This window comes from Corvus moneduloides, chromosome 21 (assembly GCF_009650955.1).
Source record: "Corvus moneduloides isolate bCorMon1 chromosome 21, bCorMon1.pri, whole genome shotgun sequence".
Taxonomy (NCBI): domain Eukaryota; kingdom Metazoa; phylum Chordata; class Aves; order Passeriformes; family Corvidae; genus Corvus; species Corvus moneduloides.
Window position 1 is genome coordinate 9,727,478 of NC_045496.1, and position 27,990 is coordinate 9,755,467.

The 27,990-nt window shown below is 48.7% G+C and overlaps 1 protein-coding gene across 2 annotated transcripts in view; it reads right to left on the reverse strand.

The window, feature by feature from the left end:
- Window positions 1-27,990, reverse strand: part of PNPLA7 (patatin like phospholipase domain containing 7) — a 117,645-nt gene that overhangs the window by 24,662 nt on the left and 64,993 nt on the right. For both annotated transcript variants that reach the window (XM_032130769.1, XM_032130768.1), the window contains exons 23-27: window positions 22,416-22,479; window positions 21,778-21,946; window positions 20,500-20,682; window positions 19,385-19,503; window positions 3,069-3,225 (exon numbers count right to left, since the gene is read on the reverse strand). In XM_032130769.1, coding sequence (XP_031986660.1) covers window positions 3,069-3,225; window positions 19,385-19,503; window positions 20,500-20,682; window positions 21,778-21,946; window positions 22,416-22,479 — 692 coding nt within the window. The remainder of the gene's footprint in view (window positions 1-3,068; window positions 3,226-19,384; window positions 19,504-20,499; window positions 20,683-21,777; window positions 21,947-22,415; window positions 22,480-27,990) is intronic.

The window sequence follows — 27,990 nt, forward strand, 5'->3', positions numbered from 1 at the left end:
AGAGATATGCCAGTTTCTAAAAATACCAGGAAGAGAAATAACTGCAGGATAAACAGCGTTCAGTCTGATGGATTAAAAGGATACTTAAGGAAAGCTCAGAGTTAACTAATCCATCCCAATGAAGACATTTCCCAACTGCCCCCAGGCTGGAGAAGCCGGGCTGCACTCAGCAATAACCTTCAGCAGCAAAGCTCACAGTTCCAGAGGAGCAGGAATTCCTGGAGCAGGGAATGCTCCAGCCTTTCTGCTGATGCCATGAAGATTTTTGCCTTTTCTTTTATACCCCTGTTATACCTTTCTACAACTTCTGTATTCCTAATGCTTTTTCCCTACATTCTTGGACTTGTTTGTCAAGCTGAGAGACTCAACATTTTAGAAGCTTCGTAGCTGGGGATCAGTGTGCCCCAGACCCCAAGGTCCTCTCCAGAACACATTCTGTGAACTAAGATAGAACCATCCAGGGGAAGGCTCCTTGGGGAGAGGGGCTCACTTGAGCCTCTCATTGGGGAATCTTTGATAGATCTGCTAATTAGTAACACCTATAATGTCATACCCAATCTTTTGGGCATATTCAGCGGGGTGCATTTCGATGCATATGACCTGGACATGTGCACCTAAGGATCCTTACAATAAATACCAAGGTAAAATCCCTTTTCCCCTTCTAACAGTGTCTGACTCTTGATTTTAAGACCAGGAAAAGGCATCACTGCCCTGGCTCAGGAAGGAGCTCCTGGGGCATCTCCAGCACAGCCACCACTGGTGCTGCTCTGGGGACAGCAGGAAGGGTCCCACTTGGGACACAGGAATTTGGGGTTATCTGAGGGATGTTTCAGCTCTCTCACACTCAGCTCCTTGGAGTGGATCTTCCAAGAATCCCCTACAAACCTCCTGGCTGTTTCCAGCACACTGGGGCTCCTTTCCCCTCTCCCTGCTCACTATAAACACCATCCAAGAGTCAACACCCCAGAACAGCCCCTGAATAAAGATCTATCATCCCCCCAAATGCTCTGTATATTTAGTGCCATCTGCGAGAGGGGATTTCATGGCTCCCTTCAGTTTGTGGCCATTCTGCTGGACACTGCTGGTACCAGTGGGAAGGGCCTCCAACAGAGCAGGCTTTGCTTTTGTCCTCCTCAAACCCTTGGATGATCTCTGGGTTGGACACGGGCCTGCAAGAACACTCATGGAAGCCCTCATGAAAATCCATTCTTCATTACTAAGATGAAATGTTTGCTCTAACAGAGGTCAGTCACCTCTCCCACTACTTCTTAGCAGGTTTCAAAGCACCAACACCTGAAAGAGCCCCAGGCTGGGCCAAAAATTGCCTTTTACCTTGTGAAACGTTCTCTGAGCTTTGCAATTTGTGTTCAAAAGTTAATCAACAGGTTAAATGCCTTCATTTCATCTCTAACTGTTCCTGCTAAAAGTGACTGTGATTCCACCTTAGGCTGGCAAGCTCCAGAGTGGGAACACAGCCCTGAGAAGCCCAGGAAACAACATCTCCATGTCCTGCACAGGGGAGACCTGACAAACAAGGAGAGAATCCTCTGGACAAATGCACAGAGGAAAATTCCATGGCTGTAGCTTAACCAAGAGCTGGGAGAGAGGGCAGAGAGCCACAGAGTGCTGGGAAAGCACTGCAGGGAGGTGTCAGCACCCACCCAGATGCTGCCTTGGAGGCATCTGGTAGTGACCAAGGTGGGAAAAAGAGAGCAAGGTTAAAGGGATGTCTGACACAACTCAGTGCAGTTGGTTTTATGTCCTTAATCTCGAGCCTCCCCCAGGTTTCTGATTCCAGCAAACTGCTCTGGATCATAAACAGTTTATGTTTTTGGGTGCTTCCCAAGCCAGCCAGGCACAGGCAGTTCTTAAATAAAAAGCATAAAATCCATATTCTTCTGGCAAGCAGCGATGGGGAGATGAATCAGTCCCACAGTGCTCTGCCCACCAGGACAGCACAAACATCCCAGGGCCTCAGTCTGGATTTTAGTGCCTCAGACAATCCAGCTTCCAAGAGACAGTTTTTGTTGCAAAGCCACTGCAGATTAGAAGATCCTTGGGAGACATAAACAGTGCCCATGTGCCAATAACAGGCTCCTATTTCCCCCTGAAACCCAAGACTGAAGAGTCTTAATCTCATTTAGAAAATTCCCTCTGTTGCTTCATTTTCAATAAGAAAATCTACAGGAAAATGTGGGTTTGATATGAAGAATACAAAGTTGTTACCAGAAATAAAACTGTAAATTTCAGAAATAACCCTCACCTTCAGTCAGTCTGAACCAATGGCATTTGGGACAGTTTTTACCCAACATCTGATCAATAAATAAAACCAAGGCCAGGTTGGACGGGGCTTGGAACAATCTGGGGTAGTGGAAGGTGTCCCTGCCCATGGCAGGGGGTGGAAGATGATCTCTAACGTCCCTTCCAACCCCAACCAGTCTTTAATTCCATGATAAATAAACTCACCCACTGAAGTCACTATTGAAAACAACCTTCCCAAAACTTGGGTTAACTTTGAAAATAAGGTTTTGTTTGTACTAAATACTGAAAGTTAGGAATTTCTCTTGACCCACAGTCCCACTGCTGTGGAGTGCACAGGCAGGCCCAGGAATGACACATTTGGGAGTTATTTAGTGAAGGATTACCTCTGTCACTCAGTTCCACTGACACATGACAGCATGTGAGAAAGAGAGAGAATTACACAAAAGAGAAACACATTTGTTGAGAGCTGGAAAGGAAACAGGTCCCAGTACACAAAAAGAGAAAATAAAACAAAGATAACCACAGGTGAGCACACTGAAACAACACCACTGTGCCTTGACAGCGTGACAAGGGTTTGTGCAGAGATAAGCCAGGCAGCTGCCTCCTGACACGTTGGACACGGAGCAGCTTTTCCAGGTGATCCATCACTGCCAGGCAGGGCTTGTTCTGTGACACAGACACTGAATTTCAGGAGGCTGCACCTTCCTGGGCAGCTGCTCGTGCCCTGATGTGCCTGGACCTTGCTCCAGCCGAGGAGGGAAGTGCAGCATTCCCAGAGGAGGGAATCCAGCATGCCCAGTGCTTACCATGGCCCACTGACGAGCTTTGATCCTCATCTGGTTGTAGCTGCGCTCCTCGGCGTACAGGGCGCTCATGAAGGCGCCAATGGACGTGCCCCCGATCATATCCACGGGAATTCCAGCCTCGATCAGCGCCCGGATAACGCCCACCTGGGAGCAGCCCCTGTGCCAAGGGAGGGAAAGGGAAAGAAAAGCCACTGTCAGCCAAGCAGTCATTGAAGGAGTGCAAGGACTGGTGATGAATGGTGCCTTCTAAGGAAGCCGGGCCCGCGCCAGCCGAGCTGCCAATCTCTTGCTAAACAAGCCCCGGTGCCAGGAACAAACATTATGAATGCAGGAATCTTCCAAGAGACTCCCAGAGGATCTGAGGGAACACGACCACGCAGCCTGGATCAGTGGGAAAGGCAGGGAGATGAAAGCAGCCAAGAGCTGAGCCGGTGGACGGGCGAGGGGAACGTCAGCGTGGATTTGAGGGAGCAGAAGCTACTGGGGTCCTTCCAGAGCAGCCAGGAAAGGCTGGAGTTCACAGCCCTTCCCACAAGTTTCTTTTCCAGTGATTGTCCACAGAAACTGAGCCAGCCTGGGTTATTGGGAAGGGGCACCACATGGATTAATAGTGAATTTGAAGGTGGAAACAGAAGCAAGCAGAGACAAACAGTGACGAGAGGGCAGAGGTTGAGTCTGCACACAGACCCGGGAGAGGGGCAGGTGAGGAGGCAACTTTTGAGGATGACACAAATGCCTTCAGGAGAGTAAACATATTCCTTGATTTCAAGTGCAGAAGGAATTTTGAGCAACAATGGAGTCAGGTGATGAACAACAGATGAACCTCAGTGCTGATGGGACAAGAGGAAAACAGAAGCAGCAACGCCCCTACAGCAACCAGTTCTTATCCAGCTCTGCTCACATGGATTTGGGAACCCCTGGGGATATTCCCTGAAAAATATTAACCTGCTGTTCATTGCAAGTTCAAGTGGTAAATCAAAGAAACCAGAAAAAAACAGAAAACAAAAGAACACACATCCAGGATGGGCCAGCGTTTGGAAAACCGCGAGCAAGCTCAGACTTCTCACCCCAAAAAAAAGAGCAGAACTAAAAAATGACAGAGAGAAGCACAAAAGGTAACCAGAATATGGGATGGACTTCACATGAGGAGAAACTAAACTCAAATCACTCACTGGGGAAGATCCTGACGGTTGGGAAACATGCAGGGCCAGCAATGATATCACCATGCAGAGATTTTAATGGAAAGGAAAGAATTTGCAGACAGGTGTACGTAGAGCACAAAGTGGGGAAGCCACTGTTACCACATGCTGGAGAGGTCAAATCACAAATGGATTTAAATGTGGAAAGGATGAATCAAAGGTACCAGGCTGTCAGTGGCTACTAAACATGACAGATGGGAGGTGCACGCTGGTGCTCAGGAGGCTCAGAAGCTGCTGATTGCTGCAAACACTCGTTTCTGAAGCAGTCGCTGCTCCCCACCATCAGAAATGAGAGAGCAGAGGTGGAACATTTGATCTGATCCTATGAACATCTGATCAAATCCGATCTTTTATCCCCTAGTGGGAGAGGGATCCCTGCCCATGCCACAGAACCATTACAGAACCACAGAACACTGCAGTGGACACCAACTGCCTTTCCAAGCAGTCCAAAACTACAGCCTCTGCTTTCAAATGCTTTTTCCAATTAGCGAGAAGCATTTTTTATTAGCTCATCCCACCTGGATGGATGCTTTGCACTCTAAGCCATAAAGCAGTAAAAAAAAAAAATCTTCCTTTTCCCATTTTCATCCCATTTTCTCTCTCCCCCAGTTTGCTCCATTTCCATCCTCCTTCCCCTTGCTGTTTACATCCTATAAATACTTGCTAACAGCTGCCAAGTCCACCGTAGGTGTCATTTGGCCAAGCTATGCTGAACACATTCTTTCCATCCAAATAAATCCCCTCCAGCTGCTGAAATGCTTTGGGACAGGTTTGTGGTTATCCTGGGTGTAAATGACTTCAGTGACAGATCCGTGCTGCTGCAATCCAAGAGCAGAAAATGGCTCATTTTGCTTTCCTCTCCAAATTCCCCTTCTCCCCATCTCCTACTGCTTCTTCCCATAAGATGCCCTGAGTGAAAGGAATTATACTTTTATCCTGCCCATTGTTTTTAGGCTTTCAGAGTGCAGCTATTTTTGCACTCTGCTGCTCGTGCCTGGCACTTCCCACTGCCTCAGCCCTGATATTCCACCAAGGAACAGACCCTACCCTACACCTCCTGCTCCCTGCAGACAGCCCACATCAGGTGCCTTTCTTAGGACATGTGAAGTACCTTAAATCATTTCCCACTTGGAGGACAATTTTAAACAGGCCAAGAGTAGCTCCAGACTGGATTCTCTCCCTTTAACTGTTTCTCCTGATTCACACATCCGTAAATAGGAGGGATTTGATGTGAGCACTCTGGATTTGTTCCTACTTTGCTGCATGATGCCTTTGAATGAATAACAAAAGATCATTATTACTTTTATTGGCAAGTCATCCCCTCCTCCTGCATCCACAGAGTCCCTGCCGATATCCCACTAACATGTGACAGCCACAGATCTCCAACAGATTCACTGATCCCAAAGCAAGATGGGAATCAAAGTCCTTTTCTTGCTTGTAAAGGGACCTCCCACAAGCTGCCTGACTAAATTATGTTTCATTTAGACACAACCACAAAGCTGATTCTTCCAGCTCCAACACCCTGAGCAGGAGCATTCCTGGAATGTGCAAACTAAATCCTGAGAAAGGCAATTGTGCCTGAGCCCCCCCTTTTCTCCAGGTACCACCTGACCTCCCAAAAGAAAGAAATGGGGATTTTTCCCCCCTCTCCCTACAGCTTTAGGCCATCACTGCCCCTACATGAGACTTCTCAACAACTCCTTGCAGTTGGTTCTCTCCTGGGCACTTCTTCCCAGCTCCACAAACACAGACAGGCTGCCAAGGGAAGCGTGTGCCAGCACCCTGCCAGGCACTCACATCCCCCTCTGACAGCATCCCAGGGCTCCCACAGAGCTGCACTGGGCAGCTGCAAACTGAGCAGGAAAAGAAATTGAAGCCAGGAGCAAGATCCATGTTAACAGCCAGAGGACTAGTGCAGAAAAAAAAAAAAAAGCCCCAGGGATTGCGCATTTCTTGTAATACCAGACCTGATTTCACAGGGACATGTCCTGGCTTAAGGAAACGTGGAAATGCAAGTGTAGGGCAAGAGGAGAACAAAGGGAGGTGGCTTGTGCCAGTGCTGTACCTGCACAGCAGCGACAACAGGGACAGGGAAAACCTCCTGGATGACACAGAGCTGAATGTCTCTCACTGCAGAGGAGAGGGACAGGGCAGGGCTGTTACACGGGAGGAAGCAGCACCCCAGAGAGGGGATGCACACACAGCATGTCCCTGGAGCTGCACATGCAGCTTCCTTCACCCTAAAGCTGCCTGAAGGAGCAGCTGGATGGAGCACCTCCCCTGCCAGGACTAACACTGTCCCAGGACAGTGACAAGTAACCCAGGAACAATGACCTACAACAGGACTTTCAAATAACTCCTATCAGAACCCAAAGCTTTGCCCAGGAAGTGCAGTCAGTATCTGAACAGAAACTCCTTCCCATCACATTCACTGCCTAGGACAGGCCTGATTCATTAATGCCCTTTGCAGGGAGAGCTGAACCAGCATCACCCAGCTCAAGGAGGAGCTGGCAGCCAGAGCCAGGCTCTGTTCTCAGCTCTGCCACTGCCTCAGCCTGGCCTGAGCGAGGCAAAGCAGGGGCTGCTCTGAGCATCAGCTGCCCCAGGTGCTGCTTTCTGCACTCCCTGAACCGTGATCCCCGTGCGGAACAAGCCTCCAGAAGCTGTGCTGGATAAACTCCAAGCACCATTCCTTCTTTACTGCTCATGGTCACAAAGAGGTCACTCGGTCTGGTCAGCTGGACAAAGGGGACACTGAGGGGAGACCTCACTGCAGTTACACTTTCCTTGTGAGGGGAAAAACAGGGCCAGCTCTGATCTCTGCTCTGTGGTGAACAGGGACAGCACCCAGGGAGTGGCTGGAGCTGGGCCAGGGCAGGCTCAGGCTGAGAGCAGGGAAAGGTTCTTCCCCCAGAGGGTGCTGGGCACTGCCCAGGCTCCCCAGGGAATGGGCACGGCCCCGAGGCTGCCAGAGCTCCAGGAGCGTTTGGACAGCGCTGCCAGGGATGCCCAGGGTGGGGCTGTTGCGGGGTCTGTGCAGGGCCAGGAGCTGGATTTGATGGTCCTGGTGGGTCCCTTGCAGCTCAGGGTATTCAATGATTCCAGGAAAGAAATGACCACAAAGCAGAGAGAGGAGTTACAGGGTTGGAGCCCTGCTTCCCTAAATACCACAGCCCAGCACACACAGAGAGCCTTTCTGCCAGAAGGTCTTGCAGGAAAATTCCCGCTGCTGAAATGAGCCCTTGCTTTCATGCCCTGGGGAAGTGCTGCTGGCATGTGACTGCGATGCACGAAGGACAGAGCAGAAGGGATAAAAGGAAAACTCCCCTGTGAGCCGTGCATGTGCCAGCCCTGCACGTGCTGCCAGAGCTGGGATCAGATCCGGCTCAGGAGCAAGGATGCAGCGGGACATCCCAGATTAAAGTGCCAGCAGGAATGCAGGCTGTCCTCCCTGCTCAGGGCATGGGCTGAAGGAAACACAAGCAGTACAAAACTAGAGCCCTGCACCAATATTCTCCCCACGAGCCACGTTTAACACATCAGCAGGATGTTGCCTGTGTTTGAAAGAACAACCCGAGCCTGGGAGCAGCCAGAAGGGACACTCGCTTTTCAGGCCATGGCTGAGGGGGCAGCCAGGCAAGGCTGCAGCTCAACTAAAATCCACTTCAGCTTCAAAGAAGAAGCTGGATTCAAAGAGGAATGCAGCTCAGGCATTCAGCCTCACCAGCCCCCATCTCTCCTCCTAACTGACTCAGCAGGATGAAGGAGCTCTCCCTGAATGCTCTGAAGAGATGCTGGTTCCTTTGGCTAAAAAAAGGATTAAGGCCATGGCTGCTGCAGAGCTCTGCTGTGTCTCCCACCAAAGCCTCCCCAGGCTTCCTGCACCTCCTTCCTGATGGAGTTACCTGGCAAAGAAGGCAGAAAAATAGAGAAATTGTTGAGGGGACTTTATTAAGCTCCATTAGAGCCCAACAAACCAGAATTAAGACACCCTCAGAACCTTAAAACTCCTGAAGCAGCAAAGCCATAAAACCAGCTTTTCCCTGGAAGGACTGTCCAGCCCTTTACAGACTGCCCAGGACAGTGCTGGAGTCCCCAGCCCTGGAGGGGTTTAAAAGCCACGTGGATGTGGCACATGGGGACATGGGTCAGTGCTAGCCTGGGCAGTGCTGGGGGAATGGTTGGACTCAATGATCTCAAAGGTCTTTTCCAAGCTTAAGCATTCTGTAATTCTATGAACTACAAATTCTACAAATTTGTCTTTACCGTGTCTGTTTTGGAGATGTGCAAAAAGCACATTGGGCAACCACTCCCCCAGCCCTGCTCTGAGCACAACAGAAACAGACTGAAGGTGCCTGAGCTTCCAAGCCCATGGGAGTGGATAGCACATTCTGAAATCCACCACGGCCAGCACACAGGGAACCACTGGCACTTCAGGGACCATGATCCCAAAACTGGGGCTGATGACTGAGCCTGCAGCTCTCAGAGTAACAGATGCAGCTACAACCACTACAGAACCACTGTCTGAGGGGTGGTGGTGGTTGTAGATTGATCCTGGAGTCATTGGGGAGCTGCTCTTCGTATTGGGTTGAGGGGAAGTTGGATGTTGTTTATGTGAAGAGCTACATGGAATGGCATCAGGAAAGGTGACATAAGGAAAAGCCTCTTTACACAAACAGCAGCATTTTTTGGTGTGTTCCGTGGCTGATCCTGGCATTGAGAGGCTCAGTCACTGGCTCAGAAGTGGAGCAAGCCTACTACAAGTTGCAACTGGATTATCTCCAACTGGCACCTTCGAGCTTTTGCAGCAGCAGCAATATACCCAAACACTGCTTTGAAATCTAATCCCAGTTATATCTTTCCAATAACATTATTTCCCAGCTTTCCTGACCATAAAACTTCCCAGCATCATAAATCTGCCAGAATTATTGCCATGCTTTTCTGCCAGCTCCAAAGGAACACAGAAACCAGACCCCTGCATTTCTGCTGCTGTGGTCCTGCGTGAGCACTCACAAGGAACTTTCCAATCTTGACAACGTTGATTAATTGATTAATCAACTAAGCACCATTTCTAGGCTAAACAGAGGGAATAACCCCACATTACTGGGTTCTCTCCTAACATCCAGCAGGATCTCTCCCAGCAGCTGCCCTGGAGGAAGCTTTTTCCCTTCCACAGCCCACACATATTGATCCAGAGACCTGAATTTTTCTTGTCTTCCCCTCCATTAACAACAATCTCATTCCATCCTCCCACTTAGCTTTGCCCTCAGATTTCCAGCAACTCCTTAAGCCAAAGCTCAGGAGCCATTTCCCTTTGGCCTTGCCATGCTGCAGAGATCACACATCAACCCCGTGCCAGGCAGGCACATCTTGCAGAAAAAGCATCTCCTATTCCTCACAAGCCCAGTGAAACCCCCTTCCTGCAAGAAAACCCAAATACAATGTCCTTTTATAGCCCTGATCTTGTTTCTGCTTTATACACTAACTTTAGAACAAGCTTTAAACAAAGAGATTTGTGCCTGACACAGAAAATAAATGAGCAAAATGTGTTCAGCCCTTCCAGGAGGGCTGTCAGGGCTGCCCAGCCTTGGGGTGTGAAGGGATACAGGAAGAAAGCACTGGAGGGGAGAAAATGCACAAAATAGTGGAGGTAAATTATAAAATGCACCAGGGTTTTTGTTTTCTGATCCCAGCTGGCAGCAGCATTTTCGGAGAGGGGCACAGGAGCAGGGAAGAGGCTGAATGGCAAACTGCACCCACTTGGGGATGTCACAAAATCCCATCTCTTACTCTGAGCCAAGGAACAATTCAGTCATCGTCTGCAAAGGGAGATTATTTCTTTGGAAAACAAAGATATTGTCCTTCCCCACACCTTTGAGACTTATTTATTAAAGCTTGGAAGAACCCATTTTGAGCACAACATCTGGAAGCTGCAGAAATAAGACCAAAGCGCTTTAGAGAATCTAAGTGTGAATTTACTTAGAACTCCTCTCCAATCTCCTTTTTTCTTATCAGGAAAGCTCACTGCCCAGGTAGGGCTGGACAGATTCCCCAAAACCACAGCAATGCAAGAACCACACTCCTGAAGGCACAGGGACTTGCCAAGAGAGCTTGACAGCTGCTCCATGGGAAGTGAACACAGCACATGCTTCTACATCTGATAGAAAAAGGTGCAAAACCAGCAAGAAGAGCTGACCCACAACTCCACCACCTCCTTGTTTAAGTTCATCTGTTCATCAAGGCATTGCTGTGAATAAATGAGTTTGGTGGGTTGAAGACTGGAGATCAGGACAGGAGAGTCCAACTAAACCACCCGCAATTAATTTTAGGGGTTTTTTTTGAAGCCATAACTTTGAAGTAGATGACTCCCAAGCTCCTGCTGCTTGGAGGGTTTAATAGAAGCTGCTATAACCTTCAACCTCCGTGGCAGATGGGAGCAAATGAGCAATTACAGAGGTGCTGCAGATGGGAGAAGGAAAAATCAGCTCATTAAGCATTCTGTGGGTGCCAGGCCATGTGAACATGGCTTTTGTGGGCACGTGACGACCCAACTGTTACACAGCTCTGAGCAACTGGCATTCAGGTCTGGGAATCTGGGAGCAGCCACAGGCTCTGCCTTTCCCCCAGCTCACTGGAGGCAGAGCTCTGAATTGCTGCACAAACACAATTAAAAGCACGATGAACACGCCAGGCATCGCTCGGGATGGTCCCTCCCTGAAGAAATCAAAGCAGAGCCTCTCAGGAGCAATTAGGCTGCAGCCTCTTCCCAACCATCTGCAAACACAGAGCCCCAGGCCCCCAGAGGAGCTCCCAGCTGTGTCTCAGGAGCTTTGCTCAACAACAGCAAATACAACTTACTGATTTATTTTTAGGAGTTGTTTTTTGTTTGTTCAAACATAACTCTAGGGCTGACCTGGATAAGACTCAAATTAGGTAACCGAACACACATTATCATTATCTTTTCCAAGGAGGAGCCCACCTTCCTCACTCTTACTCCTTCAGCCTCCCCAAAAGAGCAGCACAAGTAAAACACCGAGTCAAAGGTGCAGCTTTATCTTCAAGGATGAAGATTTTTGCTGCTTCTCTGTCATTTTACATCCTGAATATTGCCCTGGCATGAAATCTGGTTTTGAAAGATGCTGGGAATCGGGAAGCCTGGCTCTGGAATTCAGCTTTCCCTCTGGTTTATCTGCATGTGGCAATGGATGCTCCACTTTTGACAAGAGCACACACCACTTCTCTGAGCACCTACAGCAGCAATTACAAGCTCTGAAGCCACCCATGCATCAGTCTGAGCTTCAAAAAAGGATACCACAGACAAAAATTCCATTCCAGTGTGCACTGAGATCCAGACATTTATCCACACACACAAAAGCCGTAACACAGGTCACCAAACAGCTTCCTCTCCTCCAAAATGCTCCCAGCCCAGTGCAGGCTGTCCGTGATGGGGGAAGGCTGCAAAGGCCACAAGGATTAACCTCAGAGCTGCCAACTTTCTGCCTTTCCAGAGTCAAGAGACAGACTGGCTTGGCGTACAAAGGGATTACTTTGAAGAACAGGAACTGGAGGAAAGATATTTCAAGTATTCAGAGGTTGGGGTGGGTTTTTTCCATGACACAAAGCAGATTGAGCCCCTTTTGTATCATTTTAATACTTCTCTGCTGCAGAAATCCTGCTTCCTCAGCTGTTCCTGGGCACTGCAGATGCTGCACAGCAAGGCTGATTCTTCCATTTAAACAAAGGGAAGAAGCATTTTTCAAGTTCCTGTCATATCTCAGCTTAATTTGCTGGACCTTCAGAGCACGATCAGGATGAGGAACGGGATCCTTTTAGCAGTACATATTCTTCAAGACCTGTCTTGCCAGAGAGGAGGAAAACCCTTACATGCCAGCTCAGTACCTCCAGCAAGCACTTGGAACAGGAATTTCAGGGATGCTGCCTGACTGCATCAGGGGGAGAGAAAGAAAAGACAGGAATTGCAAAAAGAAAATCCTTGCTCTCGTCTCGCGTAAGTGGAAATCAGGAAATGGTGTGAACCCAGTGCAGAAGGGCCCAGCCTGTGCCAGACTGGCTCCATCCAGGGCTGCCAGACGCCAGGCTGGAGACAGGGATCTTGGCCAGCCCCCAACAAGCCCAGCACCCAGATCCCTCCTGCCAGAGGAGGCAAAGATACCCCCAAACCTCAGCAGCCCCCGCAGAAACACTGATCATGTTTTGGCACTGTACCCAGACAGCACAAAGTGTCACCTGGTCACTGCTCTGCACGCTGAAGAGTCACCTCCATCAGAACAATTGCATGGCAGGTTTCAAGCAAATTCCCCAGACACCTCCAAGCCACGAGGCAGCAGCACAAATCCATTTACATTCGGAGGTAACAACATCCTCCTGAAACCCCAAACAACTCCTCCCGGTAATGGTTTGTGTTTCTCTTCCCTCTAAGTGCTCCAGAGCCATTTCCAGAGGGTGACCTTTAAGCCATTTCCTCAGTCCCATCAGGAGCTGAATCCCAGCCCCATGAAATCCTGCCTGTCCCTTCCTCTCTCCAGCGACCGAACCCTCCAGGGCTGCCAGTGGCTCCTGGCACCACCAAGAGCACCTTGAAGAGGCTGTTGTTGCCCTTCCAAACCCCTCCTAGCCAAGGTCACAATGAAGAGCAATGGTTTTAGCAACAATTTTCTTCCATAATTTACTTCAGAACAAGCCTCTTCTCCAGGCTATGTTTTCTGAGCAGTTCAGGAAAAAACACAACCCTGAATCCAATTTTTAGACATTTCAAGCTGTCAGCTCTGTGCCCTGTGAATTTTAAGCACTGTGAGGCAGAGACACCAAATGAAGGGGAGACCTGTACCCCATTACAAACCACTGCAAACAACATTAAACACTGCAATCAAGAACTTATTTGCAAACTTGGCACAGTCCTGAAGCTCACTGCATGATCTGGAATGATTTCAAAGCCAAGTGCATTTCTGTTGACACACAGGGACACATCAGGATGGCAAAAAAAACTGGCAAACTGCATTTTTTTCACAATATGTGAAAATTTCACAATTTGTGAGAGGACTTGAAAGCAAAGACTGAGAAAGGAACTGAAGGACAGATGTAAAGAGACAAGAAGGAATGAGTGGGGATTAAAAACGGTGCAAAGAAACTGGGAAATCTCAAGGCCTGGATGTGTTAGAAAGGGAAAAGATGCTTTCAGACTGGCAGACACAGCCAGGTGGGAAAAGAAAAAGGGGAAATAGGTTGTGTATGACCTAGATAGGAGTGGAAGCGTGGAGAAACATTGTTAAGCAAGTTCTCAAGATATTACTCTTATCCTCCAGCACAAGGAACTGGTCATGACAGCACTTGGGCTCCAGAGACCCCTTATCCCTCCTACCCTGGGGTGCCCCTCATCAGATTCACTCCATGTTAAGTCTTGAACCCAGCAAAGGAGCTGAGAAACATTTACTGTGTTCCACCTTATCTGAGGAACATCAAGAGCCCAGGAAACTCCCATGGGATTTTCTTTCATCCCTTCTGTAATCTCTATATTGAGTGTGTTTAGGATCCCAGAGGGGAAAACACTGCTCTGTTCTTTCCAGCAGTGTTTTCCTCTGGAGCTGCCTCCTTCAGGCAGCAAATTCCTCCCCTTTCCTCCCACACACCCTAAGAGCACCTTGTCTGGGTGCCTGTAGTCAGGTTTGATAGTTTAAAAAAGCAACTCCCCCCCATATTTCCAGTTCCCTCCCTGTATTTGAGGTTCAGGAATCAATCTTAGGAGCCCACCAGCTCCATCTCAAGTTCTGCAGCTCCGCAGGGGCAGTTTTAAACAACATCCATGCACACACTGCTCCTGATAGGGGCAAAAAACCTCCTATCATTAGTTACCTGTATTAGCTGAGGAGTAAGAACTAATCTTCCTTAACTGAATCCAAAGCAGCTGCACCATAAAACTTCACAGAGTCTCCCCGGGAGGTTCTGTTACTGCCCAAGACTGAACCCCAGGGTTTTACAACCACGATGCAGGAAAAGGAGCTGCAGCCTGGGAAGGGAGCTGTCAGCACCATGGGAGCAAACTGCCCATCCCAAGGACAGCACTTTGGCATTGGAGCAGCATTTCCACCTCAAATTTCAGCTTTTTATTCCTCAGATGTTGCATCACACGCTGGAAGTTGAGCTATGAGGTGTCAACTCTGTCACTGCACCACCAGCCAGCCCATTCCACCTCTGGGAGCCAAACCCTGCTCCTCACCCAGGGGACATCACCTTTATCAGGCCCTAAAACACTCACAAAGCTTAGGTACTTTCTGTGCAGCCTTCCCTGTTCTCTGTCCCTGTGCTTCTCTCTGCTTTTGTGGACCATGGAGCAAAAGATGACACTGCACAAGGGATCTCAGCTCTTCTCCCCAGCAGCAGGGCTGGAAACCAGACCTTCCTATGTTGCCACTTGGGAGAACTAAAAACAGCCCCCAAAAGCAGAGGTGCTATTTCCACCCTCCCTTCCTTGCAGCACATTCTTCAGTCATTCCCACGTTACGCTGACGACAAGTTCAGTGTTCATTAATTCTGGCAGCTTGTCAATTTTACCTTAATGAATTCAAGCAAGGGAAGGAACACAGTGACTTCATGGCTTCTCTCAGGAAAAAAAGCTGATGAGAATTTCACAGGAGGCAAGGAAGGAATTTCATTTGCCTGCAGTGACCCTCTTGCCAAACACCAGACCTGCGCCATGCAGTGCAGAAGTGAAAGTTTCTCAGAGTTAAGATGGCAAAATCCAGTTAAGGAGGAAGCACTGAGCATCTGAGTTACAGGGTAAGCACCAAACCCTGTCTGTTCCCAATTACCACGAGAAAGGGACAGAATTAAGAAGCAGCTGCCCTCAGCCAGGATGGGACCACAAGGGTTTTGCTTTAAGACTCCTTTCCATGTTAGAATAACAAACCAAACAGAAAAACAAATCAACCTCCAAAACTTACTGGTGTCCTTATTAATCATTTCTGACTCCTCACACGAGCATATTGCAGATTCAGCTTCTGCATCCTGCCAGCTCTGACAGCACTTAATTGCTGGGGGTGTAATTAAAATGCTGCGTCACCAGCCATGGAGCAGCAACACCACGTCCCTGCGCCTGCTGAAGGCAGCCAGGAGCTCCCCAGACAACCTGAGGAGGAATATCAGATCTCACAGCACAGCACTCACCTGCTTTAAAGTGTTTTACATGGGTACATCAGGTCATCAATCCCCAAACTCAATTCCTTTTTTTAGCAGGATGGAGCGGGGGAAGCACCAGAGGGTTTGTTCCCAAGCAAGAGCTCCTCACCTCCCAGCCACACTTGCAGGCTAAAAGCATCAGCAGTCAGAAAAGGAACATGATCTTCTACAGTTCTCAAGTTCTCAAAATCCGTTTCAGGTTTTCCTTATGGTGGCTGTGGGCATGTCCCACCTGCTCCTTGCTTGACCCACTGCACAGGACAGTGTGACCTCTGCAACCCTTCCAGGCACTGAGTGCAGCTCTGCCCGTCCTGCCTGTGCCAGGGATGGCTCAGAAACTGCAGGGCTTTGTCCCAGTGCAGACACAGGACAAACAAATTCCTTGTGCCTTCTGGAAGAACAGATCAGTGTCTGGTGGCAGAGAAAGAAGGCAGGATTGACAAGAAGGTTTTTACTCAAAGTTGCCTGAGTGAGCTGGAGCTGCAGCCAAACATCACAGACACAGAAAATCCTCCATGGTTTCTTCTCCCTGCAATCCAGGAGTCAAACACAGAGTGCAGAGTGCAAATTTGATCTCCTGAGAGCAGAACAACTGAGATTTGCCTCTCAGGGACTCTTCCAGCCTCTTCATCCCTGGGTAAAGCCACTGAATGGGAAGATAAAGCCAGGCTTTAAGGAGCTCAGGAGCAGCCCATGAGTGACCAGCTGCAGATGGACCTGCCTGCTTGTCCTTCTCTGAGAGCTTGGAGCGTGAGCACCCTGCACATGGCACAGGCTGCAGGAGCACAGACAGACAGAGGAGACAACAGGAGTGCTCATCAGACACAGAGATCCCACAACAGAAGGGCAGCACTTGCTTCTCCTACACTGCTGCTTTTATCCTCCCTTTGCAGAGTGCCAGAGCTGGAAACAAAGAAAAGGCAGAAAGGACAAGTGAAACAAGCCAACTGCCCAAAATGAAAAGGTCTGAGCCACATCTGTAGAGTCAGCAAGAAAACTGCGTGCCAAAAATCCCAGCTACTCAACACATCAAATGCTGAGGTGTGATAATAAGTTTGAGGAGAAAACTGAACAGAAAAAGGAGAAATGAAAAGACGCCCTGATGAAATATCTATAAATATCCTTCGACAGCAGCTCCTCAGGGGAGGCTGAAATGCTCAGGGTGGGATTGTTGGGGTGTCTGTGCAGGGCCAGGACTGAAAATCTTTGTGGGGCCATTCCAGCTCGGGATACTCTGTGATTCTGGAACAGCTCACAGCCCATTTTTCCCAAAGCCATAGGGATTCCCAGATAGTTCTGTAATAATTATTTACTCCCTAGAAATTCTAGTTTTCAAACAGCTTTGCTAAGACAACCACAGCAAACCAAAGAAGGGCTGTACGTGGGAGGGCTAAAGGTCAGGACAACTATTTATGGAAGGTTTATGCCTTTGTTGCAGGGCTTGATGTGTCACTACTCTTGCAACTACACCTCAAAGATTTTGTTTTCCTAAACACAAACCCCCTTTCCCTTCCCTCAAACTCTACTATGTTTCTAAGTAAAATTAGGTTAGCATTTAACAGAAGCAAAACACTGTAATTTTAGAACCGTATCACTTCAAGTTCTTTTATTTTTATGGTCACAGGAGAAAGAAAACCTTTAGTTCCTATGAGCCTTTTGTCATGACAAACCACAATGATAATTACTAGGAAGCTGCTCTTGGTAAAACCTCCCAATCCAGCTGTCACTGGGAAGCCAGACAAACATTCCCAAAATAACAACTAAATAATTGATATTACTGGAGTCACGGAACACAATACCTTGAACAAATACCCACTAGGCAGCCCCTGTCACTGTTACCTCTCCCTGGCTGTGTGACCAGCATGATTCCTGCCCTGAGAGCAAACTGGGAGGTTCCTCATGCAATTATTATCCAAAGGCCATTAACAGTCTGTGCAGAGACCCATGAAGACATTCTTAGTCTGACTGTGCTTTAATCACAGGATGATTCTAAGTACCTAATCTAATCTCTTGAAATTCTCTTGTTAGTAGAAATGGGCAATCTAAGAATTTACTTTGCCCTTCCAAAGGCAGAGGTTCAGAGTAATTCTGTCCTTTCCCCAGTCTTAATTACATTCTCACTTTGAAAAATCTTTATCTAACCACAATTTAGATGACTATTTAATGACTAAAACAGCATTCTGTACCTTTCCAGGGAAAACACAATGCTCACACCATCCCTGTGCCAGCCTGGAACCCCTGAACAAACATTTCAGTCCATGGCATAGAAAGCATTCCAGAGAAGGAAGAAATATCCCATTTATCCGCTCTGCCCTTAATCCTCTTCAAGTCCTCCCTATTCAGGGATGCAGAAATGAGCAGATTGATGGCTAATGGCCCATGGCTCATTGCTGAATGGGTGATGAGCATCCAGAGACCCCAAAGCCAACACAGCAGCAGAGCAGCTTTGCAGAGAGGGACAACACAGGACCAACACAGGCTCAGTGACCCTGCTCCTCCTTACCTCGGATCCTGCACACCCGCAGGTGGGAGCTTGCAAATTAAGTAGTAGAACAAAAAAAATAATAAACAGTTTGGCAAAAATTACAGCAGTGTTACAGAAGGAAGGAAGGGAACGAGCCAAATGTGCTGCCAGCAGTACAGGAGTGCACATATTTAGCATGACACAGGCTTTGGTAGAGGCAGAGATATCAGCTGGGAACAAAGAACAAACCACAGACGCTTTGTATCAGTGGAGGAGAAGCCTCCTGAGATACTGAGATAAAACAGAAGCTCCCCTCTGCTGCTCTGCTTTGTGTCTCCACAGGACAGAGCTTGCGTTGGAAACGAAATCCTGAAACCAGCTCAGGTGAGGGGTTGTGAAAGGGAGCAGGATCAAGGCACCTGTGAGACACTCAAGGAATCAGCTCTGGCTGTCTCAGCACCGGTGACTGCTCAGGAGGAGCTGGCACAAAGGAGCTCCAACCCTTCCTGCAGCGAAGGCTCCCCCGAAGCGCGCGCTGGCCCAACGACAAAAATGTGATATTTCTGTGCACTTAAACAGACAGACTGCGTGCAAATTAGGGATTTTAGTTTTCTGAGAGCTGTATTTCAAAGCACTCTTTTAAAGCAGGGCTTCAAGAACACAGTGATGGAGACAACAAAGGCAGCACTCACTTGAGACAAAGGGCAACTCAATTCCGTCTCAACAGAAAACTCTCCAAGTAAAAAGGGATTCCAAAGAAAAATGCCAGTAATAATTTATTTCTAAAGCTCACTGGGGGTTTCAGATGGAATTCTAACAGAGTGCTCAGCACACACCTTGTCCTTGCGTCTGCAAAAACACACTCTTTCTGTAAGGTAAGGCTGTCAGAGTGTATGGGTACCTGGGGGTTTGGAGGATTATAAGGATGAGAACATTCTCCATTAGAGGACATAATTCCCCTTACTGCTCAAAGTTTGAAGAGCTTTGAAATACTGTGAGCCATTTTCTAATATAAGAATCCATAAGGGAAAAAGAGTCCATAGTGTAGGCCAACAGAAAGAAACGTCATCTTTCGTGCCCTGGTCACCTCCTGGTATTAAACCATTATGAGGGGCCTCAAGAGGTCACAAACGCTCATGTTCCTTCTGCAGAAATCCTGCACAAATCCCCCCAGCAGGCTAAGTTTGTGTAATTCCTCAGTGTCTCCTCCCCCAAACGCTGCCTGCAGAGCAGTGCTGGTGTCCCAGGATGTCTGTCACCCTGAGGGATCTGTCGCAGCCCAGGGACAGCGGGGCTCTCGGATCTGGTAGATGCACCAGCACAGAATCCCAGAGTGGTTGGGGTTGGGAGGGACCTTAAAGCCCATCCTGTTCCACGCCCTGCCATGGGCAGGGACACCTTGCACAGGCCAGGTTGCTCAGAGCCCCATCCAGCCCAGGATGGCCGGGACAATGCCCTACCTGGCCCCGCCGCCGCCCAGCACCAGCGCGATGGCGTTGCCCGTCAGGACCCGGGCCAGGCGCGAGAAGTCGGAGTGACGGTCCGGGGCCTTCTGGAACACACGTTCATACATCTCCACCTGCAGAGGAGAGCCAGGCATGGTCACTGCACAGCAGGGCAGAGTCAGCCAACAGCAGCCTGCTAAAAGATGCTGCAAAGATGAGGAGACTGGAGCTTCTCTCTTGTGAGGGAACGCTGGGGGAGCTGGGGCTGCTCAGCCTGGAGAAGGAAAGGCTGAGAGGGATCTTATCCATGTCTGTCCCTGTCTGCAGGGATGGACCAGGCTCTGCTCCATGGGGCCCAGCAATGGGACAAGAGGAACGGGCAGGAACTGATGCCCAGGAGTTCCACTGGACAGGAGGAAGAATTTCTTTCCTGTGCAGTGATCAAGCCCTGAACAGAGATCACAGAGGGTGTGGATTCTCCCTCAGTGGAGATAGCCCAAACCCATCCGGACACAATCCTAGTGACTGCTCCAGGGGACCCTGCTGAGCAGGGAGGAGGGACTGGAGGAGCTCCAGTGGTCCCTTCCAGCCTGAAGCTGTTGGTGACTCTGTTACAGTGCTTCTCCGAAGGAACAGAGGGTTGTGAACCACCCAAACAGTTCTAGTGACCAGTGGCCTCTCTCAGTCTTTTAGAGCTGCTGGGGGCAGTACAGCATTTCCTCTGGAGCTCTTTCTCTTCCTTGACAATGTTCTTGGGATCCAGGAACAATCCCAGGCTGCCTCTGCCTTATACTTAGCATGGCTTTGGGAAGCACAGGGATCCTTCCAACAAAAAGGACTCTACGGCCTGTACACACCTTTGACTGGGACTCTGAGACAGTGTTACTCATTTCAGGATGCTGAAATTACCCTTTTCAGGAGATCAAAAAGCCAAGTGTGCATCCATAGAGAAAACCTGCCTCCCTTATCCCTGCTTCCTGAATCCAGTTGAGGCCAGGCAGATGTAAAGAGAACCCACGGCATACCAGAATATCATGGAGTGTCATTATCCCAGATCCCCCTTGATACACAGATTACAGACAAAAGTGAGGGACAGCAAGGGACCAGCCACCAAATCAGGAATCTCTTACCAGCTTGGGCAGACTCCTCTTGGAGAAGACTCTGCGTGGGCAGTGGATGTGGAGGTGAGCAGAACACCAGCTCCGCATGTTGAGCCACTCCACGGTCCGGGAAGGGAGAGGCCCATCCTCCTTGTGGAGCAGGACCAGCTGCTTCTGGGCTCTCACTGCAGTGTTCTCCAGCATCCTCTCCAGCTACAGCAGTTATGGACACCAAAGGAAAGGGCAATCAGTGCTGGCTGCTCCAGCCTCAGTGAAATTCATCCACACACACCCCACACCCCTATTCCCACCTGAATCCAAATCTGCACACGCAGAACCCCCAAACATGATTTATTTAGGCAACAACACTGTTAACTCTGGGCTTACACAGCACACAGAAGTCTAAAATCAGCCAAGGATTCAAACCTGAATGGTTTTGACTTAAACCAGGCCATTAAATGCACAGCACAGGCAGGCACTGCTCCTGCAACGTGAGATGCTGCCCAAGTCAGACTCGAGCCCGACTCGAGCCCACAAATATTCAGTGTTTTCTTCTTTTCCTTCCCATCAGTCCATTTTTTTTTTTCCTCCTTGCATTTCTGATTCTGAATTTTTTGTTGTTGTTTTAGGCAACTGCTGGCAGCTTGTTCTGCCTGTGCTTCCTGCCTCCCACGTGCAGGCAGGAAGAGCCCACACAACAGGACACACACGAAAGCTGCACGTGGGACCAGCCCAGGCTCTTTGCAGGTCAGACTCAGCACTTCAGCATCCTAAAAAACCCCACCTGTGATCTCTTTTTTAATTTATTGCAGAATTTTTGTCTGGTCAGAAGACTTTGGTAATAAAATATAAAACTGTAAAAATAGATAGTAAGGGGGGAAAAAAAGTACAGCTTAAAATCTGTAATAAAATATAATAAATAATTCATACACTGCAATTTAGATCTACTTTTTCCTAAGCACACACCATGAATTTCATCCAGGCAGAAAAGAATTTCTCCCTTTATGTGGAGACCCAAAGAAATTCTGAGCAGACATGCAAAGCTTCAAAGCAATTTTTGATTTACCATGGGCCAAAAATGACTCTTTAGAGGAAAAGAACTTTGCTGGAAGTACTCCCACATAAAACTTGCCATTTCAGAGGATTCTCATGCAATTCTTTTGCTATTCCTAACAGGCATTTCTCAGAAATATTTCATTATTTATGCCTCACTGGGTGTTAAACCCGGGAAAAATGCATGAGTGTGAAGCAACCTGCTTTGACCTGGACTGTTCCCAGTGTCAAGAGGGGAAGGAGCAGTTCCCACACCTCTCCCACAGTGGGCTCCTGGTCCCCCAGCCCCACGATGAGGATGCAGTCGGCCTGGCGGATGCAGCGCTGGGTCCAGGGGGTCAGGGTGCTGTCAGCCTGGTACAGCACAATCCTGTGGATGTCCTCCTGCTGGCCCAGCCAGCTGGTCAGTCTGTACTCGTGGATGCTAGGGACAGACAAGGAAAACAGGGAATTCAACTGGTTTTACATCGCAGCTCCCAAGAGAATAGAGCAGAATCTGACACAGGGAGAGTCCTGCATTTCCTGCTCAGCCAGGATCTGCTCCCAGCTCCAAGCTCCTGCTGGCTCTGTTTCTCCAGGATTTACACCATTAGACAGATACACCAAGACAAGAGGATGCAGTGATGCCTCACTTCAGTAATGCTCCCCCAGCATCCCTAGGAATGAGCACACTTGGAGCAATTCAGCTTTTCCAATTTCACAAGTGAGAAAGTAATGGTGGAAAAAACCCACCCACATCTGCACCAAATACTCTTGAAACATTATTGTCTCCAACACCTGGAGCAGAAGGCTCAATGTATGTCAGAAGACAGGATTTTACTTCCAAACTCTGTATTTCTAAGAGCAGTCCAGTGTCTCTCTGCATCTCCCTGAGCAGCGACGAGGGCAGGTACCTGTCGAGAGCAGCAGAGCCCAGGCGCTGTTTGATGTTGTCACTGGTGAGCAGCAGGGCAGGACCTGGGGGAACAAGGAATTTCATCTGTGAACACCTGAACTTGAGCTCCTGAGCTCCTGGAGAAAACTGCCCAGAGAAGCTGTGGCTGCCCCTGGATCCCTGGCAGTGTCCAAGGCCAGGTTGGATGGGGCTTGGAGCAACCTGGGATAGTAGAAGGTGTCCCCTGCCCATGGCAGGGGTGGGGTGAAATGAGTTTTGAAGTCCCTTCCAACCCAAACCATTCTGTGATTCCAATAATTCAATTCCATGAATTGGCTTTGAAGGCAGTGATGGATCACTGCATTGACCAGAGCTGGCAAAAAGTCTTCACAAAAATTTTCACACTTTTCTAGGAATACATCTTCCAATTCTCCCTGTTCCCAGCAGTCACAACCTGCAAGCTCTGTTATCCCATTCCTTGGTGTCATGCAGGATCACAGAATCACGGAATGGTTTCAGTTGGAAGGGACCTTAAAGCTCATTCCATTCCATGGGCAGGGACACCTTCCACTGTCCCAGGCTGCTCCAAGCCCTGTCCAGCCTGGCTCTGGTGACAGCTCCTGTTGCAGCTGCATTTTCATAAACTCAGCATTCAAAATATCACAGACCTTTACAGCCACACAAAGCTCAGGATCCTAGTTTCAAAGAAAAAAGCCTCTCCACTGACCTCCCAAAATCCAGAACTTGTTCATCCTGCACTGAACCAACCCTCCAGGTGAATCCTCAAGCTCTCTGCAGCATTACCACTTATTCAACGTGCCAGCAGGAACCCACAGCACTACCAACCCCAAAGATGTTCCCAAATCTGTAGGGCACAGACAGACACAGACACATCTGGCAACAACCTCAGATCTGAGCTGAATTTTGGTGCACATAAAGCTTCTTGCAGGCACTTTAGTTTAATTTTCTTATTAGCAATTCTATTGCTGCAGCAATTTGTGCCATATGTGGTGGAGGTTGCAGAGTGACTGCAGTTAAATACAAAAAAATGCAAAGAAAAGAAAACTTAAGGGAATAACTGCACACCTAGAGAAAATATTACCTGTCTCTTACTGAGAGAGAAATTCACGTTTACAGAACATGACAGAGCAGTTGCTTTGTATTCATGTCTTCATTGTGCAATCCCTCATTGTTTCATTAACAACAGAACTGAAATTTATGTACTAAATAACAAAACACTTCATTATGTGAGGAGTCTCAAGGCAAGGTTATAACGAGTTCAGTAAAAATCAAGGAACCGTGAACAACCAACATGGGAGAAGGTCACAAATTCCCACCTATGTGTTCAAAAAGCAAAGCCCACAGGTACAGATCTGGAACGGGCTGTCCTGACCTTCAGGGCCAACTCATCTCCCCCTCAGTGCTCAAGTCCCGCTGCAAAGGTTTCACTCTCCTTTAGCTGACTTTACTCTCAGACTTGAAAAAGTTCCCAAGTGTCATTTTTCATCTTGTACTTTCCAACACCCAAATAACATTTGCTCTTTGCTACGCTGATTATCAAGGAAGAGCAAACAGAAATGGACAAAAATATCCCATAAGCAGAGACCAAAAGATAAAGCTGGTGAGAAAGCACAGAGAGGAGGACATCTCAAGAACAGAATTTGACTTCCTCATCCTCCAACAAGAGTTCTGGAAATTGGTTCCTTTGAAAGCAACAAGTCCCAAGCAGAGGGAATGAGCATCATTCCCAGAACAGACGTGGGCTTTGCCTGCCCTTCCCTCCTCCCTCTGCTGCTCCTTGAACCACACAACTGCAGGCAACAGCCCCAGTCTTGGGACAGGGGGTTATCACCTTATTTTTAACACTGGCAGATTCTTTTATCTGATTCACTGTTCACCTGATGTGAATGTTGGTCTGGTACAGCTTTGAATGGCATAATGGGATAAGGGAGGTCTCCCAGAGGGAATCCTGATGGCATTGCACGGGACAGAACAGCAGGGGCAGAGGGCAGGGCAGTTCTGCAAGCATTCAGCAGCAGAGTGATCATCAGTGTTCATTAACATGTCAGAGTTCTCAGCTAAATAGAAAAGATATGTGGATTAAATATCCTTCCAGGATATGGGGCTTATAAAGCTTTCTGACAGTGCTGGAAGTTCAGCAAGCAAAGACAAACTGCCTGAAATGCCAAATGAGCTGAGGATGCAATAAAAATGTCAAACAAGAGAAACAACACCAAGGGAGCAGCGTGGGCACCTCTGCCTGTCACCCCCTACCTGGGCACTGACCCAGGAGCATCAGCCCCTGGTGATGCAATGGGGTCCAGCCCTAGGTGGGCACCACTAAACCCAGGGGACACCATCAAAGCCAGTGACCTGCAGCCAGAACAGCTTTCACCCCAGGGGAGAGGCAGAGTTTGTAGGGCTGGGGTGGATCTTTGTGCTCCTTCAGGCAGACACACCTGGACTGTGGACAACACGTGTCCAGCAAGCATCAGAAGAGCCTTGGAGAGACTTAGAAATCCTATCCAGACCTCAATTCTGATTTGGGAAAGCAGCAGTTCACAGAACAGGACACAAACAAGGGTGCCCAGACAGACCCTGGCTGTGCCAGCTCAGGAGGAGCCTGCCCAGCATCCCATCCCTCCACATGCCAGGGACACAGGACAAAGATTCCCAGACCTTCACTCATCCCCAGCACGGAACACGGTGATGCTTCCAACAGAACCAACTTGTTTTGTCTCAGAAATACCAACCATCTGCTCTGCACTCCCAATTTCTAGCAGGCTCCAAATTAATCAGCCATTAAAACCCCACCATTAATGCAACCAAGAACACCAACATATGTGAGCTCAGCAAACAGAACCAACAAAAGTGTTATTTCCACTAAACTGCTGAGAGCAAGCAAGCAGTGAAAAAACATCATTCCCATCCTGGAAGTTCAAGGCCAGGTTGGACAGGGCTTGGAGCAAGCTGGGATAGTGGAAGGTGTCCCTGCCCATGGCAGGGGGTAGGATGGGATGGGCTTTAAGGTCCCTTCCAACCAAAACCATTCCACGATTCTGTGATGATTCAACTCCACAGCCCTCAAACAGCCACACCTGCAGGCAGGAGTGACGAGGTCAATGTGTCAGTGCATCCTTCGAGTGCATTATCACAGTCACACACCTCCAACCAGCCTCTCTCCACACCTGGCATCAGCCTCATGGGCAGTTCCAGCTGGAGTTGGCATCAGGGACACATCCCTGCACCCCTGGGTGCTCTGGCAGCAGGATCAGACACGGGGTGAACAGCTCAAAGTGAAGAGCAGAGGAGAGGTGATGTGAGGTAACGTGGAATATTTCTCCAAGCCCTGTGGTGTCTCTGGCAGCAGCCAGCAGCAGATTGCTGGGGAGGAGTATCAGAGCAAGGAAAACTGAGAGCCATTCCCTGAGCTTCCACCAATCCGCAGCTTTCACAACCTTTTGGATTTCTCAAGCCTGAGGTGGTGACTTTCAATAGCCTGGGGATTTTTCTGTCAGCCAAGAACGACCAGGGATCCTGAATCCCAGGTTTTCTGTGCTTCAGGTGAGAGAACTGCAGGCAGTGGCATCACCTCAGGCACAGGGATCGTGGTTTCTGGGAAAACCTCACAGAGCATCTAAAGCTGTACTCCAGAGCCATCTGTTTATCAGTACAGAACTAAGAATCCATGAAAAAGAAGAGAAGGGAAGGAAAAACTGGCAAATACCAGAGATCTGCTTCATTTTCTCTGCTAACAAACAAGGGCACTGAAGAGAAGGGCTGCAGCAAAGCTTCCAACCTCCTGCCTCAGTGACGGGAAAAAGCATCACACGAGACAAAAACCCTCCCTTTCTTTCCAGGGATGAGCAAGGTACTCACTTAGGTCATTTGTTTCCTAACAAAACATCACTTTCTAAGATATGCAGGGGCAGGAGTACAGGTGTCCTAGTTCTAAGTCTAATAAAACACGGTCCAAAAGCTGCCTGGAGAAATGAGCAGCCCAGAGGGCAGAGAGTAATTTCTGAGGCTCAGAAATGGTTTCAAATCCACCTCACCTGAAAAACACACCCACATCAAAAGACAAGGCCAGTACAAAACGCACCACAGAAAAATTTTAGCAGAGCAAATGTACTTGCTTGGACCCCATCAAAAGAAATTTTACTTTTGGCCTAATAAAAATCTACAAAATTATGTGGCAAAGTCACGTAACTGATAAATGCGTTTGCAAGTCAGAAGATCTTGCCCAGCAAAAAGATACCAAACTGTGCCAGGGTTCAGGCACCACAGTGAACATTTCACATTTAAATCTAATTTGTGTGTAAAGACAGGCAGAACTGTAATTAAAAACCCCAATAAATTATTAGCAAAGATTTTTCAGCGAGCTCTCTACATTATACATTTTTAGAACTGAAAAGAAGGAAAATTTAAAGGGCAGAAAGGAATGAGAGAGACACATATGTTGGATCTGAATCCCTCTCTACTTCAGTTTGAAATTCTATGAGATCAGAGGGCTCCCACATAGAACCAGAATGTGCAGAGCCATGTGGTGTCTTTTAGCTGGTCTCAGTAAAGGAACAAAAAAATAGTCAGGCAAATACTTTTGAAAAATCTGAATACTGCAGAAGAACTTCTTATCAAAAGATGCTCTCAGCTCTACCAGGATTAAGAGGAAAAGAATTAATAATAAAAATAGACATCATGAGCACTGACCAGAATTCATCAGCATGATGAATTGCATGGCAGAAAAACCTGTCCCCCTTCCTGGCACTCCAGTTTGGAGCTGGAAATTTCTGTTCCTGCTTTCTGAAGTTGGATATTCCACAGAATCCTTCCTCAGAGAGCCAAAGCCCCAGACTCAGAGGCAGGGCTGTCCCACTGGAGCCTGCAGCACAGCCAGGGGACAGCAGGGCTGCAGCCTCTGGGACACTGCGCCCTGCAGGCCCTTCCTGCTCTGCCCACAGGGCTCAGGGCATTTTTCATTCTGTATCTGCCTCAAGGTGAGGGCAGGTCCATGGAAAGCTGCTGCTGCCAGGTCCCAAATAAATCCTTCATCACACAGCTTGTGACAGCAGCAGAGCTGCCCCAGCCCTGGGGCCCAGCACAGGAAGGACCTGGAGGTGCTGGAGAGAGGCCAGAGGAGGCTCCAGGGGGATCAGGGGGATGGAGCAGCTCTGCTGGGAGAGCTGGGATTGTTCAGCCTGGAGAGGAGAAGCTTTGGGGTGACCTCACTGTGACCTTGCAGGACCTGAAGGTACAGGAAAGATGGAGCGAGACTGGTTACAAGTTTGGAGTGCCAGGACACAGGGAACGGCTTCAAACTCAAAGAGAGGAGGTTTAATTTAGAAAGAAATCCCTCCCCGTGAGGGTGGGCAGGCCCTGGCACAGGGTGCCCAGAGCAGCTGGGGCTGCCCCTGGATCCCTGGCAGTGCCCAAGGCCAGGCTGGACATTGGGGCTTGGAGCAGCCTGGGACAGTGGGAGGTGTCCCTGCCCATGGCAGGGGTGGCACTGGGTGAGCTTTAGGATCCCTTCCAACCCAGGCCATTCTGTGATTGGAAGCTCTGTGGAAGCACAAGCATCCCTTAGCATTTAATTG